Here is an 18,764-nt window from a genome sequence, read left to right as displayed (position 1 = left end):
TCAATGTACAGAAATCTGTTGCATTTCTATATACCAATAATGAAGGTGCAGAAAAAGAAACCAAGGAATCAATCCCATTTGCAATTACACTAAAAACAATAGGATGCCTAGGAATAAGCCTAACAAAGATGTAAAGGATCTGTACTCTGATAACTATAGAGCACTTATGAAAGAAAATGAAAAACCCAAAAAGAAGTTGAAAAAATTCCATGCTCATAGATTGGAAGAGCAAATACTGCTAAAATATCTATACTATCCAAAGCCATCTACACATTTAATACAATCAGTATCAAAACACCACCAGCATTTTTCACAGCGTTAGAACAAACAATCCTAAAATTTGATTGGAACCACAAAAGACACTAAATAGCCAAAGAAATCTTGAAAAAGAAAAGCAAAACAGGAGACATCATAATTAAGTCTTTTATGCTTTATTACAAAGCTGTGATCATCAAGACAGCATGGTACTGGCACAAAAACAGACATATGGATCAATGGAAGAGAATAGAAAACTCGGAAATGGACCTCCAAATATATGGTCAACTAATTTTTGAAAAAGCAGAAAAGAATATCCAATGGATAAGAGGTAGTTTCTTCAACAAATGGTGGGCACTTGCTGTGATGAAGACTGGGTGTTATATACAAATGATGGGTCATTGAATTATGCTCCTGAAATCAATATTATACTATATGTTAACTAACTAGAATTTAAATAAAAACTTGAAACAAACAAAGATGTGGTATATAAAATGGAATATTATTCAGCCATAAAAAATGAAATCTTGCTATTTGCAACAACATGCATGAAGCTACAGAGTATCATGTAGGCAAAATATGTCAGAGAAAGACAAATGCCATTTTATTTCACTCATATGTAGAATTTAAGAAACAAATGAGAAGGAAAAAAGAGAGAAAGCAATAGACTCTTAGGTATGGAGGGAAAAATCTGATATTACAATAGGGGAGGTGGGTCAGCAGGTTGGGTGAAATAGGTGAAGGGGATTAAGGGTACACTTACCCTTTATTTTTATATATACATCTTTTGTTTGTTTGTTTCAGGTTTTTATTTAAATTCTAGCTAGTTAACACATAGTATAATATTAGTAACATTAGAGAATGTTCTGAGAGTGTAATAAGATTAAGAAATTAAATAGAAAGAAAACTGTTTCTACTTATTCAATAAGTAATTCTAGAATGAAAACTTTTTGTCCACACAGAGTTTTAAGAGAAAATTTATACACTTTATGATAAAATGCCAACTATATACAAAGAACTTTAGGTTCTAGTCCTGTCCTCTTTTTAAGAGCTTGAATCTTTTTTAAGTTTTTTTTTCTCTACAAAAATAGGTTTTTTCAAAAAAGCAAAAGGCAAAAAAAAATAGATATTTTGGTCTTTTAGGGTTTTTTGGAGGGGGCTGCTCTTTATTTTTTGTGTTTGGATTTTTTTTGGGGGGGGGTGTTGCTTTGGTTTGATTTAGTTTTATTTAAGTAGGCTCCGTGCCCCACCCAGAACCCAAAGTAACAGAGAATCACCACGTTAAAAAATTTGGAAAGAATAAAATAATATTCTTTCCAATATGCAAAATGAGAAATAAAAATTTACTGGTAGGTTATGGTGAGTATATGAAGATCAGATAGAGCTTTGTCTCTGCATCTGGACATACGTGTCTGGTTTGGAACAGATCCACTTCCTCTCTGTGTAATGCCTAGCACTGCTGGCACCTTTGTCATTCAAATAGGCACATTCACCTCCTCCTCTGATAGGAAAACTGCAATGGAAGAAGCAAAGTCAATCAGCTGGCCACCAGATATTTCTCCAAAAGCAGAGAGAATAAACATAAGAAAACAAGGAAACTGACATTAAATCAGCCTCTAAATGTAAGATACATTATACATGTCATCTCTTTAATACTAAAAATTACCCACTGAGATCTGTATCATTTCTTTTCATGGACAAAAACAACAACAACCAAACACACCAAAACAACAGAATTTACCAAGATTCTTATAACAAGTAAAACTAGGATTCATACCTAAATCAATGAAAATACAGGGCCCATGCTATTCTCACCTTCTTCACTTTGAGAAAGAGAAGAGGGAAGAAATGATGTTATATTGCAGGTGATTTTTGTTGTTGCTGCTATTCTTGGGTCTTTATTTTCTCTTATGGTGTTCATCAGCATTTAAATGGCCTGCCACAGACATCTCAGTCAGCATTTGGACTATAAATTTTTCCTCTGTACTGTGTGAAATTGTTTTCATGTGACCTGACTTGCCTACGGTTGAGACATGCTAGCCCTTAATAAAATATATTTTTCATTTCTGTGTGATGAACAATTTTCAGCAACTGAATAGTTGACAATATATTTGCTCCTTTAAACACTTAGAGAATTAGGTGAAGTGAATATTATTATTTCAGTATTGCTGAGGAAGAAGTAAAGGTTAAAACAAAATGTTTAACAAGTTTCCACAATGTGCTAGGCACTACACATACAACAGTGTATAAACATAAGTTCTAACTCTTAAAACTTAGTATCTGTCCAAGATCAAAAAGCTAGTAAGTAAGAACTAGTTTTCAAAACTACGAATGTCTTACCTAGTGCCCTTTTCACCAAAAAATAGTGATATTTCCAATGCTGAAGACTTTTTCATAACCTCATAAAGCAACTTTTCAAAACTTCCTCATGTGCTCAGACAAGAAAACATTTAGCAGAACTGTCTGAATCCAAGTCTTCCAGCATTATCTGAAATTTTCCCAGTAATATAAAGACCCGATAGATATAAGATTGAGATTAAATTTGACAATGCCAAACTATATTTGTGCTGACCATTATAATTATGATCTTGTAATGGATGCCATTACCATCACTCATCCCTATGTAAATGGTTGAACACTGAGGCAGTGATAGTTTAATATAATTTAACTTGCATTTATATAAGATTTTAAAGTTTAAGTACTGCAGCCATATACACCAAAATCTTTGATTCTCACATCAACCCTGTGAGATCAATAGAGCAAGTACAATTAATTTTGTACATACTTAAAGATAGTGTGTAGTTTGCTCAACGTGAAAGAGTTGGTCAATGACACACTGTTGTCAAGTTCATCATTCTACCATGCCACATGGTATTGGTTGGAGGAGGTTTCAAAACCTCTACCACCTACAATTTTTCACTTTATTCCTTTATCACTAATCCTAAAATAAAAATTCTTAGAGGATATAACTGGAGAATACATTTGATTTCATGCAAAGTAAATTCAAATACAAATAGTGCTATCATATCTTTCAGAACTTACCAGTTGCTCCATTCAGTGCCATTTATCAATTTCCATGGTTGGCCTAGTTCTCTGCTGAGCCCAATCCAGTGGTCATAAGGCCCTTTATACCTCAGTAGGAAATTCTTTTAGAAAACAAAGATGATATGCATTAACCTGTCATTATCTGACCTCTCCCAGAAGTGCTGCTTGTATGCTATGTTCTTTTTTTAAAATATTTTATTTACTTATTTGACAGAGTGAGACACAACAAGCAGGGGGTAGTGGCAGAGGGAGAGAGAGAAGCAGACTCCCTGCTGAGCAGGGAGCCTGATGTGAAGCTCAATTCCAGGACCTCATGATCATGACCTGGGCCACCCAGCAGCACCTCTATACTATATTCTTAACTGCTCTTACGATTTTCTCCTTTTTAATTTTATATTGTTTTATAATACATAGAGACTAGATATGCTACAGCAACATACACACACAAATATTAAAACTAAGAGAAATTGCTGATAATTTGTTCACTTTTAATTCAGCATAGTGCTACTTTGTATTAATAATCCACAATTTGTTTATCTGTTATATTATTGGTTTCCACCAGTATTATTATAAAGGTTTGAAGTTATTATAAAGGTTGTAATGAAGTTATTATAAAGGTTGTAATGACATTTTTGGCACCTGTCCTGGAATGGATGATCCAGCCACAGTGGATACTTATTGTCAATTTTACTAAATGACACCAAACTCCTTTTTTATGTCATTGTAAGAAATTACACTCACACCAGCATTATAGGCCTGTTTTCCATGCTATACATCCTTGTTAACACTTAGAGTATTTTTTATTATTACAAGTATTAATTTCACTATAATTAAATGTGTGATTTTCCCTTATGATTAGTAGATTTGTGATTTAATGACTTCTTAGGGAAATTTTTACTCTTTTGTAGTCATAAACATTTATTTTTGCTTTTCCTTGAGGTATAGAGTTGGGATACTGACTTTTATTTTTTTTTTTCTTTAAGGTATGCATTTACAGCTCTGAATTTCCTTCTTATATTGCTTTTACCACATATCATGAATTTTGGTATGTTGTGTTTTCATTTCATTTGTCTCAAGGTATCTTCTAATTTCCCTTGTGATTTCTTTTTTGCTCACTGGATATTTAACAGGGAGTTGTTTAACTTCAACATATTTCCAGTTTTCTTTCTGTTGATTTCTAGTTTCATTCTATTGTAACTGCAAAAAGAACCTTATATGATTTCAATCTTTTCAAATTTACTAACTTGTTTTGTGGCCTATCATATGATCTATCCCAACAAACATTCCATGTGCACTTGAGAAGAATATGTGTTCTGTTGTTGGGAGGAGTTTTCTGCATGTCTCCTACATCTAACTGGTTTGCAGAACTGTTCAAGACTTCTATTTCCTCACTGTTCTTCTCTTTGGTTGTTCTACCCATTATTGAAAGTAGAATCATGAAGTCTTCAGCTATTATAATAGAACAATTTCTCATTTCACTTATGTCAATTGTTCCTTCATATATTTGGGGTTTGTGTTATTAAGGTACCACATGTTTATAATTGTTAGATCTTACTGTATCAAAATTTGTATCAAGATATAATATCCTTCTTTGTGTCATAAAATTTTTTGCTTTTGTCTATTTCATCCAACAAGAATATAGTCACACAGCTCTATTTTGGTAACTATTTGCGTGTAGTATCGTTTTCCATCCTTTCATTTTAAACTTGTGTTTTTATATCTATGGTGAGTCTCTGAGAGAGAACATACAGATGGATCTCGTTTTGTTTTCATCCAACTTCCAGTCTCCACCTTTTAATCAGATAGTTTCATCCATTTACATTTAATATGATTGCCCATAAAGAAGGACTTGCTTCTACCATTCATCTTTTTTTTAGTAGGTTCCACTCCCAGTGAGGAATCCGTATTTATTTTTTACACCTCTTATATGTTCTTTATTCTCTAATTTCTCTATTATTGTATTTTTTATTGAGTTGAGCTTTTGTAAGTGCCATTTTTATTCCCTCTTTCTTTTTCTGTATGGATTTTAGTAATTTTATTAGTGGTTACCTTGGGGGTTGCAGTTAACATCTTAAACTTATAACAATCTAGTTTATAATATGAACTTGGTTTTAATACTGTATAAATATTTTGTCCCTATATATCTCCAACATTGTCTTTATATTATCGTCATAGATTATATGTATATTATGTACATATATGTATATTATATGTATACATTGCAAGCACATTAACACAGATCTATAATACTACATTATGAATTCATCTTGTAAATCTTTTCTGAAAAAAAGCAAGTTACAAACTAAACCAAGAGTATAGCAATACTGGATTTTGTAATTTATCTGTGTGGTTAACTTTATGAGTGTTCTTTATTATTTTGGCTCTGAGTTACTATCTAATGTACTTTTATTTCAGACTTTACAGTTGCTTAAGGATGAGTCTACTACTAAGAAAATCCCTTAGCTGCTGTTTGTCTAGAAGTGTTTTAATTTTTTCCCCATTCTGAAAGACAGTTTCAACAGATACAGAATTATTTTTTTAAAGATTTTATTTATTTGTCAGAGAGATAGAGCATAAGCAAGGAGAGCAGCAGGTGGAGGGAGAAGCAGACTCCCTACTGAGCAAGGAGCCCAGTGTGGGACTAAATCCCAGGATCCAGGGATCACAACATGAGCCAAAGGCAGATGCTTAAACAACTGAGCCAACCAGGTGTCCCAACAGATACAGAATTATTGATCAGCAGGGTTTTTTGCAGAATTTTTTTTTAAAGATTTTATTTATTTATTTGACAGAGAGACAGATCACAAATAGGCAGAGAGCCAGGATGAAAGAGAGGGGGAAGCAGGCTCCCTGCCAAGTAGAGAGCCCAATGCGGTGCTTGATCCCAGGACCCTGAGACCATGACCTGAGCTGAAGGCAGAGGCTTATCCCGCTAAGCCACCCAGGTGCCCACAGCATTTTTTTTTTTAAGATTTTATTTATTTATTTGACAGAGATCACAAGTAGGCAGAGAGGCAGGCAGAGAGAGAGGAAGGGAAACAGGCTCCCTGCTGAGCAGAAAGCCTGATGCAGGGCTCCCATCCCAGGACCCCGGGATCATGACCTGAGCTGAAGGCAGAAGCTTTAACCCACTGAGCCACCCAGGTGCCCCCAGAATTTTTAAAATATGTAATTCCACAGTTTTCTGGCTTCTATAGTATCTCAGGATAAATCAACTATTAATCTTACTAAGGATCCCAGGTACCTGACTAGTCCCTCCTCTTGCTGCTTTCAAATTTCTCTCTTTGGGTTTTGACTACTCGACTCTAATTTGTCTTCGTGGGGATTTCTTTGAATTTATCTTGCTTAGGGATTTGTTGAGACTCTTGGACATGTATATTCATCTCCTTCCTCAACTTTGGGAAAATTTGGGCCATTATTTCTTTACATATTTTTCCTACTTCTTTTTCTCTTTTCTTTCTGAGATCCCTACAATGCATATATTGATTTGCTTGATGAAACTACTGTTCCTTCGGGATCTGTTCATTTATCTTTGGTTTCTTCTCTTTTCTTTCTATTCCCAAACAGGATACATTCAATTGTGTTATCTTCAAGTTGCTGATCCTTTCTTCTTCCTGTTCAAATATGCTTTTGACTCCTCTAGTGAGTTTTTCATTTCAATCATTGTACTTTCAGCTTGAGAATTTCTATTTTGTTCCTTTAATAATGCCTACTTTTTATTGATATTCTCATTTTATTTATATACCATTTTCCTGATTTCTTTTACTTTGTCTGTCTATGGTTTTCTTTAGTTCATTGACCATAATTAGGACAGTAGATTATACATCTTTGACTAATATTTCCAATGACTGGGTTCCTTCAGGGATGGTTTCTGTCAGATATATCTCCCTGTGAATAGGCTATGCTTTCTATTCATCTTTATGCTTTGTAATTTCTTTGTTCAGAACTGGACATTATGAATATTTTATGTGTTAACTCTGGGAATATAATTATTTTCTTCAAAGATTTTTGAATTTTGATTATTGAGATTTGGAGCCATCTGTTTGTGACTTTTCTAATAATTTTTGGAAAAAGTGTATTCCCAACTCTGTGTGGTCACTGAAATTTTTATTCTGTTATTTTTAAGGTCAGCCAGTTACCAGCCAAAGATTTTCTTAAATGCCTGGCTCCCAAAAGGGGGAAAAAAACCAAGCACAGTTTCTGTAAATCCCTTGGAAATCACTTCAGTTGGAAGGAGTTGAAGAAAAAATGGCAGCCCATCTCTGTATCTTCCCCTCAGCAATGAAAAGCAGCACTCAAAAATCAAAACACAGGGGTACCTGGGTGTCCCAGTGGGTTAAGCCTCTGCCTTCGGCTCAGGTCATGATCCCAGGGTCCTGGGATTGAGCCCCATGTTGGGCTCTCTGCTCAGCGGGGAGCCTGCTTCTCCCTCTCCCTCTGCCTGCCTCTCTGCCTGGTTGTGATCTCTCTCTCTATCAAATAAATAAATAATTTTTTTTTTTTAAATCACAACACGTAACCAAAATATTTGAAGAACAATACTCTTATTGGCCATCCTGGTTCCAGCAAGTTTTACCAGGAACATGGCCAGAAGTATCCATGGCTCCCAGCCATGATGAAGTGTGGGGAATGGTAGCCACTGAGTGGGAAAGTTGAAACTCACTGGGATTAAGTAAAATTTACTAACCTCTTCATTAAGTTAACCCTTGGATGCTACAAGACTCCAGAGTTCCAAAACAGTTACTTGAGGAAGTTTCTGCTAGCTCAATAGTTGTACAGATTTAGGTACAGATTCCAGAAGCCACTACTCCTTTTCATTGCTGAGGGGAAGATACAGAGATGGGCTGCCATTTTTTCTTCAACCCCTACAAACTGAATTGATTTCCAAGGGATTTCCAGAAACAGTACTTGTTTTTTTCCCCTTTGGGGAGTGAATTGGGGGGGGAGGGGCGTTTTTATTTTTAATTCTAGGTAAAACTATTTTCTTACCAGTTCCTGGATGGTTTCAACTTGAACAAGATCAGCACCGTGTGAGTCACAAAACCTCTGGCTGAATGTCCAATTCTTGAAGTCATCAGAAAAATAGAAACACTTTCTTTGGAAACCAATCCAGCTTTCTGGACATGCAGCTTCAAGACACTCTGATGATATCCGATGCAATTTTCTACCAGTTACTAAAAATAAAAACAACTTGCTTTTATATTTTCCTATATATATTACCAAGTGCTTTCTAATACACTTTTCAATGGTCATGTGAAATACTAAATGTATTATCCTTCTTTTTCAAATGAGGAATAGAATTCTGAAAGTCATTGCATACACTACATAATAAATGTCAAAGCTAAGGTTCAACTAATGTCTTAGTGGTTTGATTGAAAAAAGAATTAATAATGCCTTAAACTCTGGACTACTGTTACCTTTCCTTAATGCCAGGTAATCAATAGCAACATTTTATCAGCCTTAGAGAACAGATAGTTCAAGAGCTCTAGATTCTTTCCTAAATAAAATGAGGGGCAGGGTATAGATATCTTTTGTGAATAAGGTTTCTTGAGATGAAATCACCAGATATATGTCTAAATAGTCCCATGAAGATAAAGTCAGTGATATCATTGGGAATGATGGAAAATAACAGGCCCACAGTCCTATTCATATGTAACAGGATTATTGAAAGGCCAGAGAGGTCTATATTTTGTAAGCCACAATGTTTTTGTGGTCCTCTCTTCTTTCTAATATCATCTCAGCCTATGTCCTCACTAACATATTATTTAAAATTACTGAATTCTTGGCCAATATTCAAACATAAACACAATTTCATAAATCATACACACTCAGCTTATACAGCTCTATTTTGATGTGTCCTCCATAAGGATCTGCACACAATACCTTTGAAGTAATTTTAGTTGAAAATTTAATTTCAATTATATTGTACACCTGAAACTAATATAATATTATATGTCAGTTATAGCTCATTTTTCACATATCCTTAATCCAAAGAAAAATTTTTAAAAAGAAAATGTAATTTGAGAGTAAATTTATATATAAAATATACAAAGTATATAATTACATGTTTGTAAATAAAATATATGAGTATATAAATATATATATATGTATACCTGTAGAGTAAAACTACATGATAAAAGGCCTAGCAATAATATAAATTAAAGCACAATATGGTTGAAAACTGGGTTCTACCTTATGCAGGCTCTGGTCCTTCTATTAAGCTTGCAATACTATGACCTCTATATTACACAATTAAAATCAAAGACCCAACTTACAAGGTAATTAGAATTTAACTCAGTGAAATTTTTTAAAAATTAGGAAGTGTAAGGAACAGGAAAATTATCTGTAAGTCCTCTCTTCTTTTGGAAAGTGGATTTCTCTAGATGAACAAAGATTACAATTCACTTACCTAACAAACCCACTAGTATTGCAATCACTATAATTATAAGCAATATGATTATGCATAAAACCAAGAGTCGATTCAGAGTATTGGTAATAGAATGCTTCCTTGGATGCAGATTACCTGGAAAAAAACATAATTAAAAATGTGTTTTTGTTTTTGTTTATATTAAATGCAGAATAGACATCAGGCTAGTAGAAGAATTAACCATCAAAATGCTACTTCCACTCCATTCCTTTCCACTAGAGGGGGCAATTGTCCTGTTATTTTGTGAATTTGCAATTTCCGTTCTTGATTTAATTGTTCACAGAAATTAAAATTGATCTTAACATACAACCCATGAACTGCTTTGCATGCCTCCCAAAAACTAAACACAAATCTCTTGCTGCTTCCAGTCCGCGACGAGAGAAGAATTAGGCACACACAAGTCAGCAGCAAAAGACTGGGAGCAGGGGACAACAGTCGAAAAGGACTGCTGCCCCGAGCAACTCCACCATCTCACTTGTATTGGGTAGAAAAGAGTAGCCAACAGAAGGATCGATGGTCAAATGTTAGTCACATCTTCCAGGCAAGCAAGGAGGAGAATAAAGTTTATAGTTAACCAAGCACATTCAAAGGACTCATCTAACTAACAACGGGCACTTCTGGTAAGAGAAAGGAGCGATAACGGAAAAGGGAAGCAGGCGGTTTTCGTTCCACCCTGAGCTGACCGGGCGTTCCCAGGTGCTCGGCTTCCCTGAAGCAGGCTGCGTTCCACCCAGGGAGGGCCGGGCGTTCCTGGCTGCCCCGCTTCTGTGAAGGGGCGGCCTTCCGCCCTGAGCGAGCCGGGCGTCCCCAGCTGCCCAGCTTCACGGTCGTATATCGTCCTTCTCCCCAAAGACCTGTTGCCAGTATATGTATTTCTTAAGGCCATATCTAAATGGGCTTGGTAACTAGTAAAATCCTCCAGGGGTTACAGTTTAAGTAACAAATTGTTCCGAGGGGCAGCAGCAAATCTCATTAAAGTTTCAGACCCAGGTACCAATTTAATAGAAATACAAGAGATTGAGAATCACGTCAATTAAAAAACATTCTACGTAATTCTACATAATTAATTATCTTGCATCTTAAAGAAAAAAGTGAAAAGCAAATTTTAAAAAGCAATCATGGGGGAACCTTTTGATTAAAATGGACTTAAAGGGCACCTGGGTGGCTCAGTGGGTTAAGCCGCTGCCTTCGGCTCAGGTCATGATCTCGCGTCCCGGGATCGAGTCCCGCATCGGGCTCTCTGCTTGGCAGGGAGCCTGCTTCCTCCTCTCTCTCTCTCTGGCTGCCTCTCTCTGCCTACTTGTGATCTCTCTCTCTGTCAAATAAATAAAAAAATCTAAAAAAAAATAAAAAATAAAAAATAAAATGGACTTAAAGTGCTTTCTTTTCTAAGTCAAAATTAAAGTGAGATAATGATTCTCCTAAAAGTCAATTTAGTTTGATTCAAGAGAATACCTGGAGGGCCTCTGAACTTGGTAGCAAGCTTCTTTCTCTGACAAAGACAGTATTTAATAAGGATGCTCAACTTAGAATAATTCATTAAGCTGTGTATTTGTTTTGTACAATTTTCTACATTTGCATTGTAGCTCAAAACATTCTACATTATCTAAAACCTCTTGTAAATTTTTTAATATTTTATTTATTTACTTAATTGATAGAGACACAGCTGAGAGAGGGAGCAGGGAGTGGGAGAGAAAGAAGCAGGCTTCCCACTGAGCAGGGAGCCCCACGCAAGGCTTGATCCCAGAACCCTGGGATCATGACCTGAGCTGAAGGCAGACACTTAAGGACTGAGCCACCCAGGTACCCCTAAAACCTCTTGTGAATTTTAAAATCATGTAAAATTTAAATCATTGGAACTTCTGACTCCATCTCTTGGCTACCACACACTCTCTTAGCTCCTTCATCTAGAGATGTTCTTGGCTAAACAGGCATATTTCTCTGTAACATTTTATCCACACTAGGGACACCTGGGTGGCTCAGTTGGTTGGGTGACTGCCTTCAGCTCAGGTCCTGATCCTGGAGTCCTGGGATTGAGTCCTGCATCAAGCCCCCACCTCCGTGGGGAGTCTGCTTCTCCCTCTGACCTTCTCCCCTCTCACGCTCTCTTTCACTCTCTTTCTTTCTCTAAGATAAATAAAATCTTAAAAAATATATTCTATCCACACTAGAAAGCTTTTCATTAACGTTTACCAGATTGACCACTGGTTCATATACGTGCAGGAAAGATGTGAATAACCCTACAAAGGATCCAAAAAGTGAGCTTACTTTGGAATCTAAGCAGACAAAATGCCTGAATTTAGGCAGAGTAATTGCCTGCTAAAACCAAAAAATTTAAATAAAGTCAAAAGTCTCCCCCCCAAAATATTCATTCAACATGTCCAGAATACAGTCCAAAATTACTCAGCATATGAATAACCATGAAAATTTCAACTTCCATGGGAAAAGACAATCAAGAGAAGCCAATGGTGAGATGACACAGATGTTGGAATTATCTGACATATACCTTAAAGCAGCTGTTGTAGAAATACTCATAATACCAAATGAATAAAGAAATAAATGAAGTCATTTAACAATAATTAGGAATCATCTTTTCCTCATCTGAAATGCCTTCTCTCTAAATTGATTACTATTTCTACCAAGGACAAAAATATTTTTTTTCCTAAATTATGACACTTCAGTTTTTCCCAACTGGTACAAAACACTTTTTTTTTTTCACTTATTAAGTCATCATATAAAGCCTCAAATACAAGGTTGTTTTTTTTTTTTTTAAGATTTTATTTATTTATTTGACAGAAAGAGATCACAAGCAGGCAGAGAGGGAATCCGGGGTTTGGGGGAGAAGAATACTCCCTGCTGAGCGGAGAGCCTGATGTGGGGCTCTATCTCAGGACCCTGAGATCATGACCTGAGCCAAAGGCAGAGGTTTAACCCACTGAGCCATCGAAGTGCCCACAAATACAAGTTTTTGAAGTTTCAAGCTTCGCCGGGTGCCTAGGTGGCTCAGTGGGTTAAGGTCCCGGGGTCCTGGGATCGAGCCCTGCATCAGGCTCTCTGCTCGGTGGGGAGCGTGCTTCCCCCACGCCCCCTGCCTGCTTCTCTGCCTACTTGTGATCTCTGTCTAATAAATAAATAAAATCTTTAAAATACAAAGTAAGATAATTCTATTTGAATGCTCTATTGTTTTTCCTTTGACTTCTGTTTATGGTTTTTATTTGTTAGACTCTTTATTTAAACTTTCCTTTTTAATTCTTTCTTTCCTATGAGATTTCATTATAGATTTTTTACCTTACTTATTTTTAAAGATATTAGTTATTTATTTAAGAGAGGGAGTCCAACGAGCTGGGAGAAGGGGCAGAGGGAAAGAGAGAAGCAGACTCCTTGCTGAACAGGGAGTTGGATGTGGGGCTCAATCCCAGAATCCTGAGATCATGACCTGAGCCAGGGCAGACACTTAACTGACTAAGCCACCCAGGCATCCCCCTTTTTGCCTTATTTAATAATAATAATACCATATGTCAATATAACACTTTCAACAATATATTGCTCTTTTCAGTAAAATTATTTTTTAATAATTAGTAAGTGTGTAATAAATTAAATTTATATTCATAATAATATAAATAAATATTTAAAATAATAAACAGAATTAATATTAATATTGATAAAATAATGTTAACGAATAATTTATAATAAATAATGAATTTATTTAGTTAAGAAGAGAGAGACACTCTTAAACAGATTCCATGCAGAAACTGGAGCCCAGTGTGGGGCTCCGTCTCATGACCCTGACACCATGACCTGACCCAAAATCAAGAGTCGGGTGCTTAACCAACTGTACCACTCAGGTGCCCCTCAGTAAAATTAATTTTATTAATGTTTATTAATTTTTAATTTCATCATTTAATGTTTAATTTAATATTTTAAATTTTAATATTTAACAGCTGGTTGATGGGTTATTAATAATATTAATATTGATAAAATAGTATGTGTTTCAGTGACACTAATTTTTAAATATTTATTCTCAATCATAAGTTTAACCTGACCCCCATTCTCTTACAACTTTCTCTAATAGTTCTCTCTCCTTACTTGTTAGGACAAGTGTACTTAAGTAACTGCATAGTTTTACAAAAATTATAAACTAATTTATAAACTTCAGCACTCCATCTCTCATCCTTGAAAAGTCCCTGTGCAGAAACTAGATCCCATCACTGCTATAATCTTACCACCTCAGTGCCCACATTCATGACACACAGCCCATCTTCTTACTTGAGTCTGTCAATTCCACTGCTTCACTGTCTTTCTTCAGTTGATTGCCATCATGCATTTTGTGCTCAGTTTTTACAGAATAGCTCACTCAGTTGGCAATTTCATCTCCAGAATGTGAAAAAAACGAGAAAAACTCACATTCTGGTTAGAACTTCCTCTAACTGAAGCTTTGGCTTCGGTTTATACATGACTAAAAAGGAAAGAGAAAGAAGCGATGCTGAAAACCACTTGCTACAGCAAATGCCTCTTATGGTTCTCAGCATAAAAGTTGGTAACTCTCAACTTGTAGTCCGCAGAAGTAAATGTAAATTTTCAGGTTTATCCTATTTTGCATTTTTTCATGATTTTGTTGTCAAAGAGGACAGAAAGTAAACCTTGATAAATTCCACATTTTCTTGCAATTCCTACACAGATGACAGAACTAATAATGATACTTTTACTATTATTCTCATGGTGTGTTAACATAAAACTATGGTTTATTGTCCCTTACCATGATACAGAAGTATGGATGAAAGACTTAAGTATGTGTTCTCATTTAATTAGTACAACTAAATAATGAGGCTAATATTACCATTTTTATTTTAAAATAAGCTTCTTGAGTAAAGACTAATTTGTCTTTAAATTCACAGATACTGACAGACTACTTTGATTTAGAAATGATTCTAAATAATTTAGACTGATTTAGAAACTGCTTTGAAAGTTTAAGACCCTACATAGTCAGTAAAGGTCAAGTGTTGATTCCCCTGACTCCTCTGACATTTATAAATTATACTCCTCATACACTCATAACATCTCAGTTTCTATTCCTGAAACAGCTCCTCACTATGAGAAAAAGAAACAGAAAAATTAGTTCTTACAGTCATGATGATGTGTTAGCTGAACAAAACAGTGGGGCTGAAATGGCAGAAGGGCTCCAGTTGAAGGGAACTGTGTTCATCTATGCCCAAAGAGAAGAGAACATGGAATGTAACCGAGAAACCTCCTGATATTTAAGATGGCTGGAACACAACCTGTGAAGCGTGAAACATGAGAAAATAACTTTCTAATTAACTCTATACTAAACTGTGCATTTCATGACTTCTAAGCCCTAAGATCTTGTTCACTTTCTTATGAAACCCTGTGCTGACACCATACTTAAGATACACTGGCATGTTTTTTGCATGGTGAAAGGACAGAGGACACAGAGAACTATTTCAATTTCACTTAGGAAAAGGATTTTTCCTTTTCTGAAACAAGATTTTTTTCTAAAATTAGGCATGTATTTAAGAGACAGAAATAAGTGACTAATTATCTGTGAAAATAAAAAAGTTCCTTCAGAGCTATTACTAGTCAATAGAAAAAACTACCCCAAGTGACTAATGTAAAAGTAAATTTAGGGAAACCTGGGTAGCTCAGTTATTAAGCATCTGCCTTCGGCTCTGGTTATGATCCCGGGGTCCTGAGATCCAGTCCCATGTCAAGCTCCTTGCTCAGCAGGGAGCCTGCTTCTCCCTCTCCCACACCCCTGTTTGTGTTCCATCTCTCACTGTGTCTCCTCTCTCTGTCAAAAAAATAAATAAAATCTTTTAAAAAAATAAAATAAAATAAATCTTAGCAGATTTTGTTTTGTTGAAACACATCAGTGATAAAAAAAATTATACAAAACAGCAAAATCTCATGAAAATTATTTAGTCTTACTTGAACTCTGCCCCACTTTTCTTGGTCTTTCTTCTAGTTTCAGATAACACCATTTCCCACAAGTGCAGAACACTGGCCGGAGATTTTTCCGATAGTCCAGTGCCTACGTTTAAATATTTTGAATGTCAATGTTTCTTCAAGGGTAGGAGAAATGGTGTGTTTCATCCTAATGCATTATGCTAGGCTCTGAGAGGAGTGAGAGAAGCCCACTAGGCAAAGCAACTATTGTTAACTAGCTCAGCAAAGGAAGTACCCTCTTCAGGAAGCAAACACACTGAGCATGAGTAGTCAATGATAAATTGCAACTGGACTGAAAAATGACTGTGCACAGGACCAGCTACACAGACATACTGTCTGTCCAGCAGCAGATCTCCATGCTCAAAAGGGCTTTCCACTTGTTTAATATGCTGCCATCAATGTCTTCAAATTATTACTACTATTTAAACAAGACACTCCGTGTTTTTATTTTGCACTTGACACTGCAAATTATGTAGTGGGTCCTGACTCTGTGTGCAGGAAAGAGGTGAATTAGTTTTGACCCCACCTAACAGAGCTTTCATTTTTTACTTAAATGGGTTTATTAAATTTTCAGATTATTATAGAGTCATATGTGGTTATGAGAAATATTACAGAAAGAACCCATGTTCCCTTTAGCCAGTTTCCCTGAGAGTAACATTTTAAAAAACTACAGTATGTTTGGTTTCCATGTCTTTGCTTAGTAAAAATCTCACAAACATTAATTCACCAACATCATACAGTATTTATATATACACATTCACATATATAGAAAAGGAAATTGTGCCAACCCTAAAATAAAGTTGAATCAAGGAGAATACATTATAATTGATTAATTAATTAACTAACCAATTAATTAAAGCCACAGTATGATATCACAGCCAAGATAATGACACTGACACTGTCAGGATACAGAACCATTCCATTACCACATGGTTCCATCAGCAGGGCTTAACACCAGAAACTTTAAAAATCAGCAAGCTTGGCTCTGAGAGAGCCTGAGGGTGATGAGAAACTGAGTCCCAACCCTTAAAGAAACAGTATAACAAACAACCCTAAGTATAGCATAAAAGCAGCAGTTTGAAGAGCATATGGGATACACAGGAAGATGTATTTCTTAGTCTCAAAGCATATACAAGAGGGGCAGATACCTTTGGGAGACTTCTCCAATAACAAAGAAGCTGGGTGGTGCCATTTCTCTCCCCCGCCCACTAGCCTATATACACAGATATCTATGGGAATCAGTCCAAACACTCTCCACCTAGATTTTCTAACAATGTGCCCTGTCCCTGCATTCTCTTGCAGACTGCACCATTGGGATGATTATCCCAATTCAGCAGAGTCCCTCTAAAGTGGTTGCCGGTCTTATCCTGCAAACATCCTCAAAATGACCAGCACCACTCCACAGTGACCTGCCCTGAGAATAGGGTATGATAACCACACACACCAGTATGACTATAGCCCCAGAAATGGGCTGAGGGCAGGCATCTATTTTGACCCAACACCAGCCCAAGGTGGCCTAAGACTAGCCTCTTAACAGCACAGGGACCAAACTCTGCATATAATAGACAGAGCATTGCAGACAACTGGAATGAAAGCAAAAACATCTCAACCACACCAGTAGAGCACATACAACACACTTAGGAGACACCCCTGACACACCAAGTTCTGATGCACAGGGAACATTGCACTACAGGGCATTACTGAAACCCTTCTTCATAAACCTACTGTTTTTAAAAGCAGACAATATTGCCAACTTTCCTAACACATAGAAACAGACACAGAGAAATAGACAAAATGAGGAGACAGGGGAATGTGTCCCATATGAAAGAACAGGGCGTAATCACAGAAAAAAAAAAAAAAAAAAAAAAACTAAGCAAAACAAAGATAAGCAATATGTCAGATAAAGAATTCAAAAGGTTGGTCCTAACGATCCTCACTAGACTTGAGAAAAGAGCAAAAGAGCCGATGAGACCTTCAACAAAGAGAAAAGTCAAAAAGAACCAGACGGAGATAAAGAACTCAATTACTAAAATTAAAAATACACTAAAGGGAAAAATATACACTAGAGAGAGCAGAAGAACAAATCAAGGAGCTGGAAGATAAAGTAGTGGGAATGTATCAAGCTGAACAAGGAAAAGAAAAAAAAACTAATAAAAAATATGAATATGTTAAGAGAACTCAGCAATGTCATCATGCATAATAACATTTGCATTATAGAGATCCCAAAAGGAGAAGAGAAAAGAGGCAGAAAATTTCATTGAAGAAATAATAGCTGAAAACCTCCCTAATCTGAAGAAGGAAACAGAAACCCAGATCCAGGAAGCACAAGAAAGCCTAAGAAAAATCAACCCAAGGACGTCCATACCAAGACACACAATAATTAAAATGGCAAAAAGTAGTGATAGAGAATTTTAAAAGGAATGAAAGAAAGGAAAACAGTTACATACATATAAGCCCCATGAGACTGTTAGCTGATTTCTTAGCCTTTCACGAGGCCGGAATGGAGTGGCATGATATATTCAAAGTGCTCAGAGTAAGAAACCTGTAGCTAAGAATACTCTGTCCAGCAAAGATATCATTCAGAATTGAAAGGGTGATAAAGGGTTTCCCAAACAAATTTAAAGAAATTCATCTCCAGCTTTATAGGAAATATTAAAGGGGATTCTTTGGGTGGAAAGAAAAGGCTCCAATCAAGAGTAAACAAACTTCAGAAGGAAAAAATTTCATAGGTATATACAAATATGATAAAAGTAATAGATGAATCACTTATAAAACTAGTACAGAGGTAAAGCATAATAATAGTAAAATCAATTATATCTAAAAAAATCGGTCAAAGGATTCAAAAAAATAAAAAGGCATGACAACATAAAATATGGGGGTGGAGAATTTAGTGCTTTTAGATTTTAAGTGAAAATCAAACTAATATAAACTGCTATACACATAGGATATTACATATAAACCTAATGGTAACCACAAATCAGAAACCTGTAACAGATAAGCAAAAAATAAAGAGAAAAGAATCCAAGCATATCACTATAGAAGGCCATCAAATCCTAAGGGAAGAAAAGCAAGAGAA

The 18,764-nt window shown here is 35.8% G+C and overlaps 1 protein-coding gene across 4 annotated transcripts in view; it reads right to left on the bottom strand.

Annotated features, from left to right (window-relative positions):
* Window positions 1-415: 415 nt before the first annotated feature.
* The window catches only part of CLEC2D (C-type lectin domain family 2 member D), a 31,531-nt gene continuing 13,182 nt past the window's right edge, over window positions 416-18,764 (bottom strand). For 3 of the 4 annotated variants that reach the window (XM_059402578.1, XM_059402577.1, XM_059402580.1), the window contains 6 exons: window positions 14,851-15,003; window positions 13,994-14,183; window positions 9,710-9,823; window positions 8,290-8,474; window positions 3,298-3,401; window positions 416-1,768 (listed from right to left, as the gene is read on the bottom strand). In XM_059402578.1, the coding sequence (XP_059258561.1) occupies window positions 1,630-1,768; window positions 3,298-3,401; window positions 8,290-8,474; window positions 9,710-9,823; window positions 13,994-14,051 (600 nt within the window). In that variant the 5' untranslated portion in view covers window positions 14,052-14,183; window positions 14,851-15,003 and the 3' untranslated portion in view covers window positions 416-1,629. The remainder of the gene's footprint in view (window positions 1,769-3,297; window positions 3,402-8,289; window positions 8,475-9,709; window positions 9,824-13,993; window positions 14,184-14,850; window positions 15,004-18,764) is intronic. The other variant, XM_059402579.1, reaches the window with a different exon arrangement.

The sequence above is a fragment of the Mustela nigripes genome, chromosome 6, assembly GCF_022355385.1.
Source record: "Mustela nigripes isolate SB6536 chromosome 6, MUSNIG.SB6536, whole genome shotgun sequence".
NCBI classification, from domain to species: domain Eukaryota; kingdom Metazoa; phylum Chordata; class Mammalia; order Carnivora; family Mustelidae; genus Mustela; species Mustela nigripes.
This window is presented reverse-complemented; position numbering and strand designations above follow the sequence as displayed.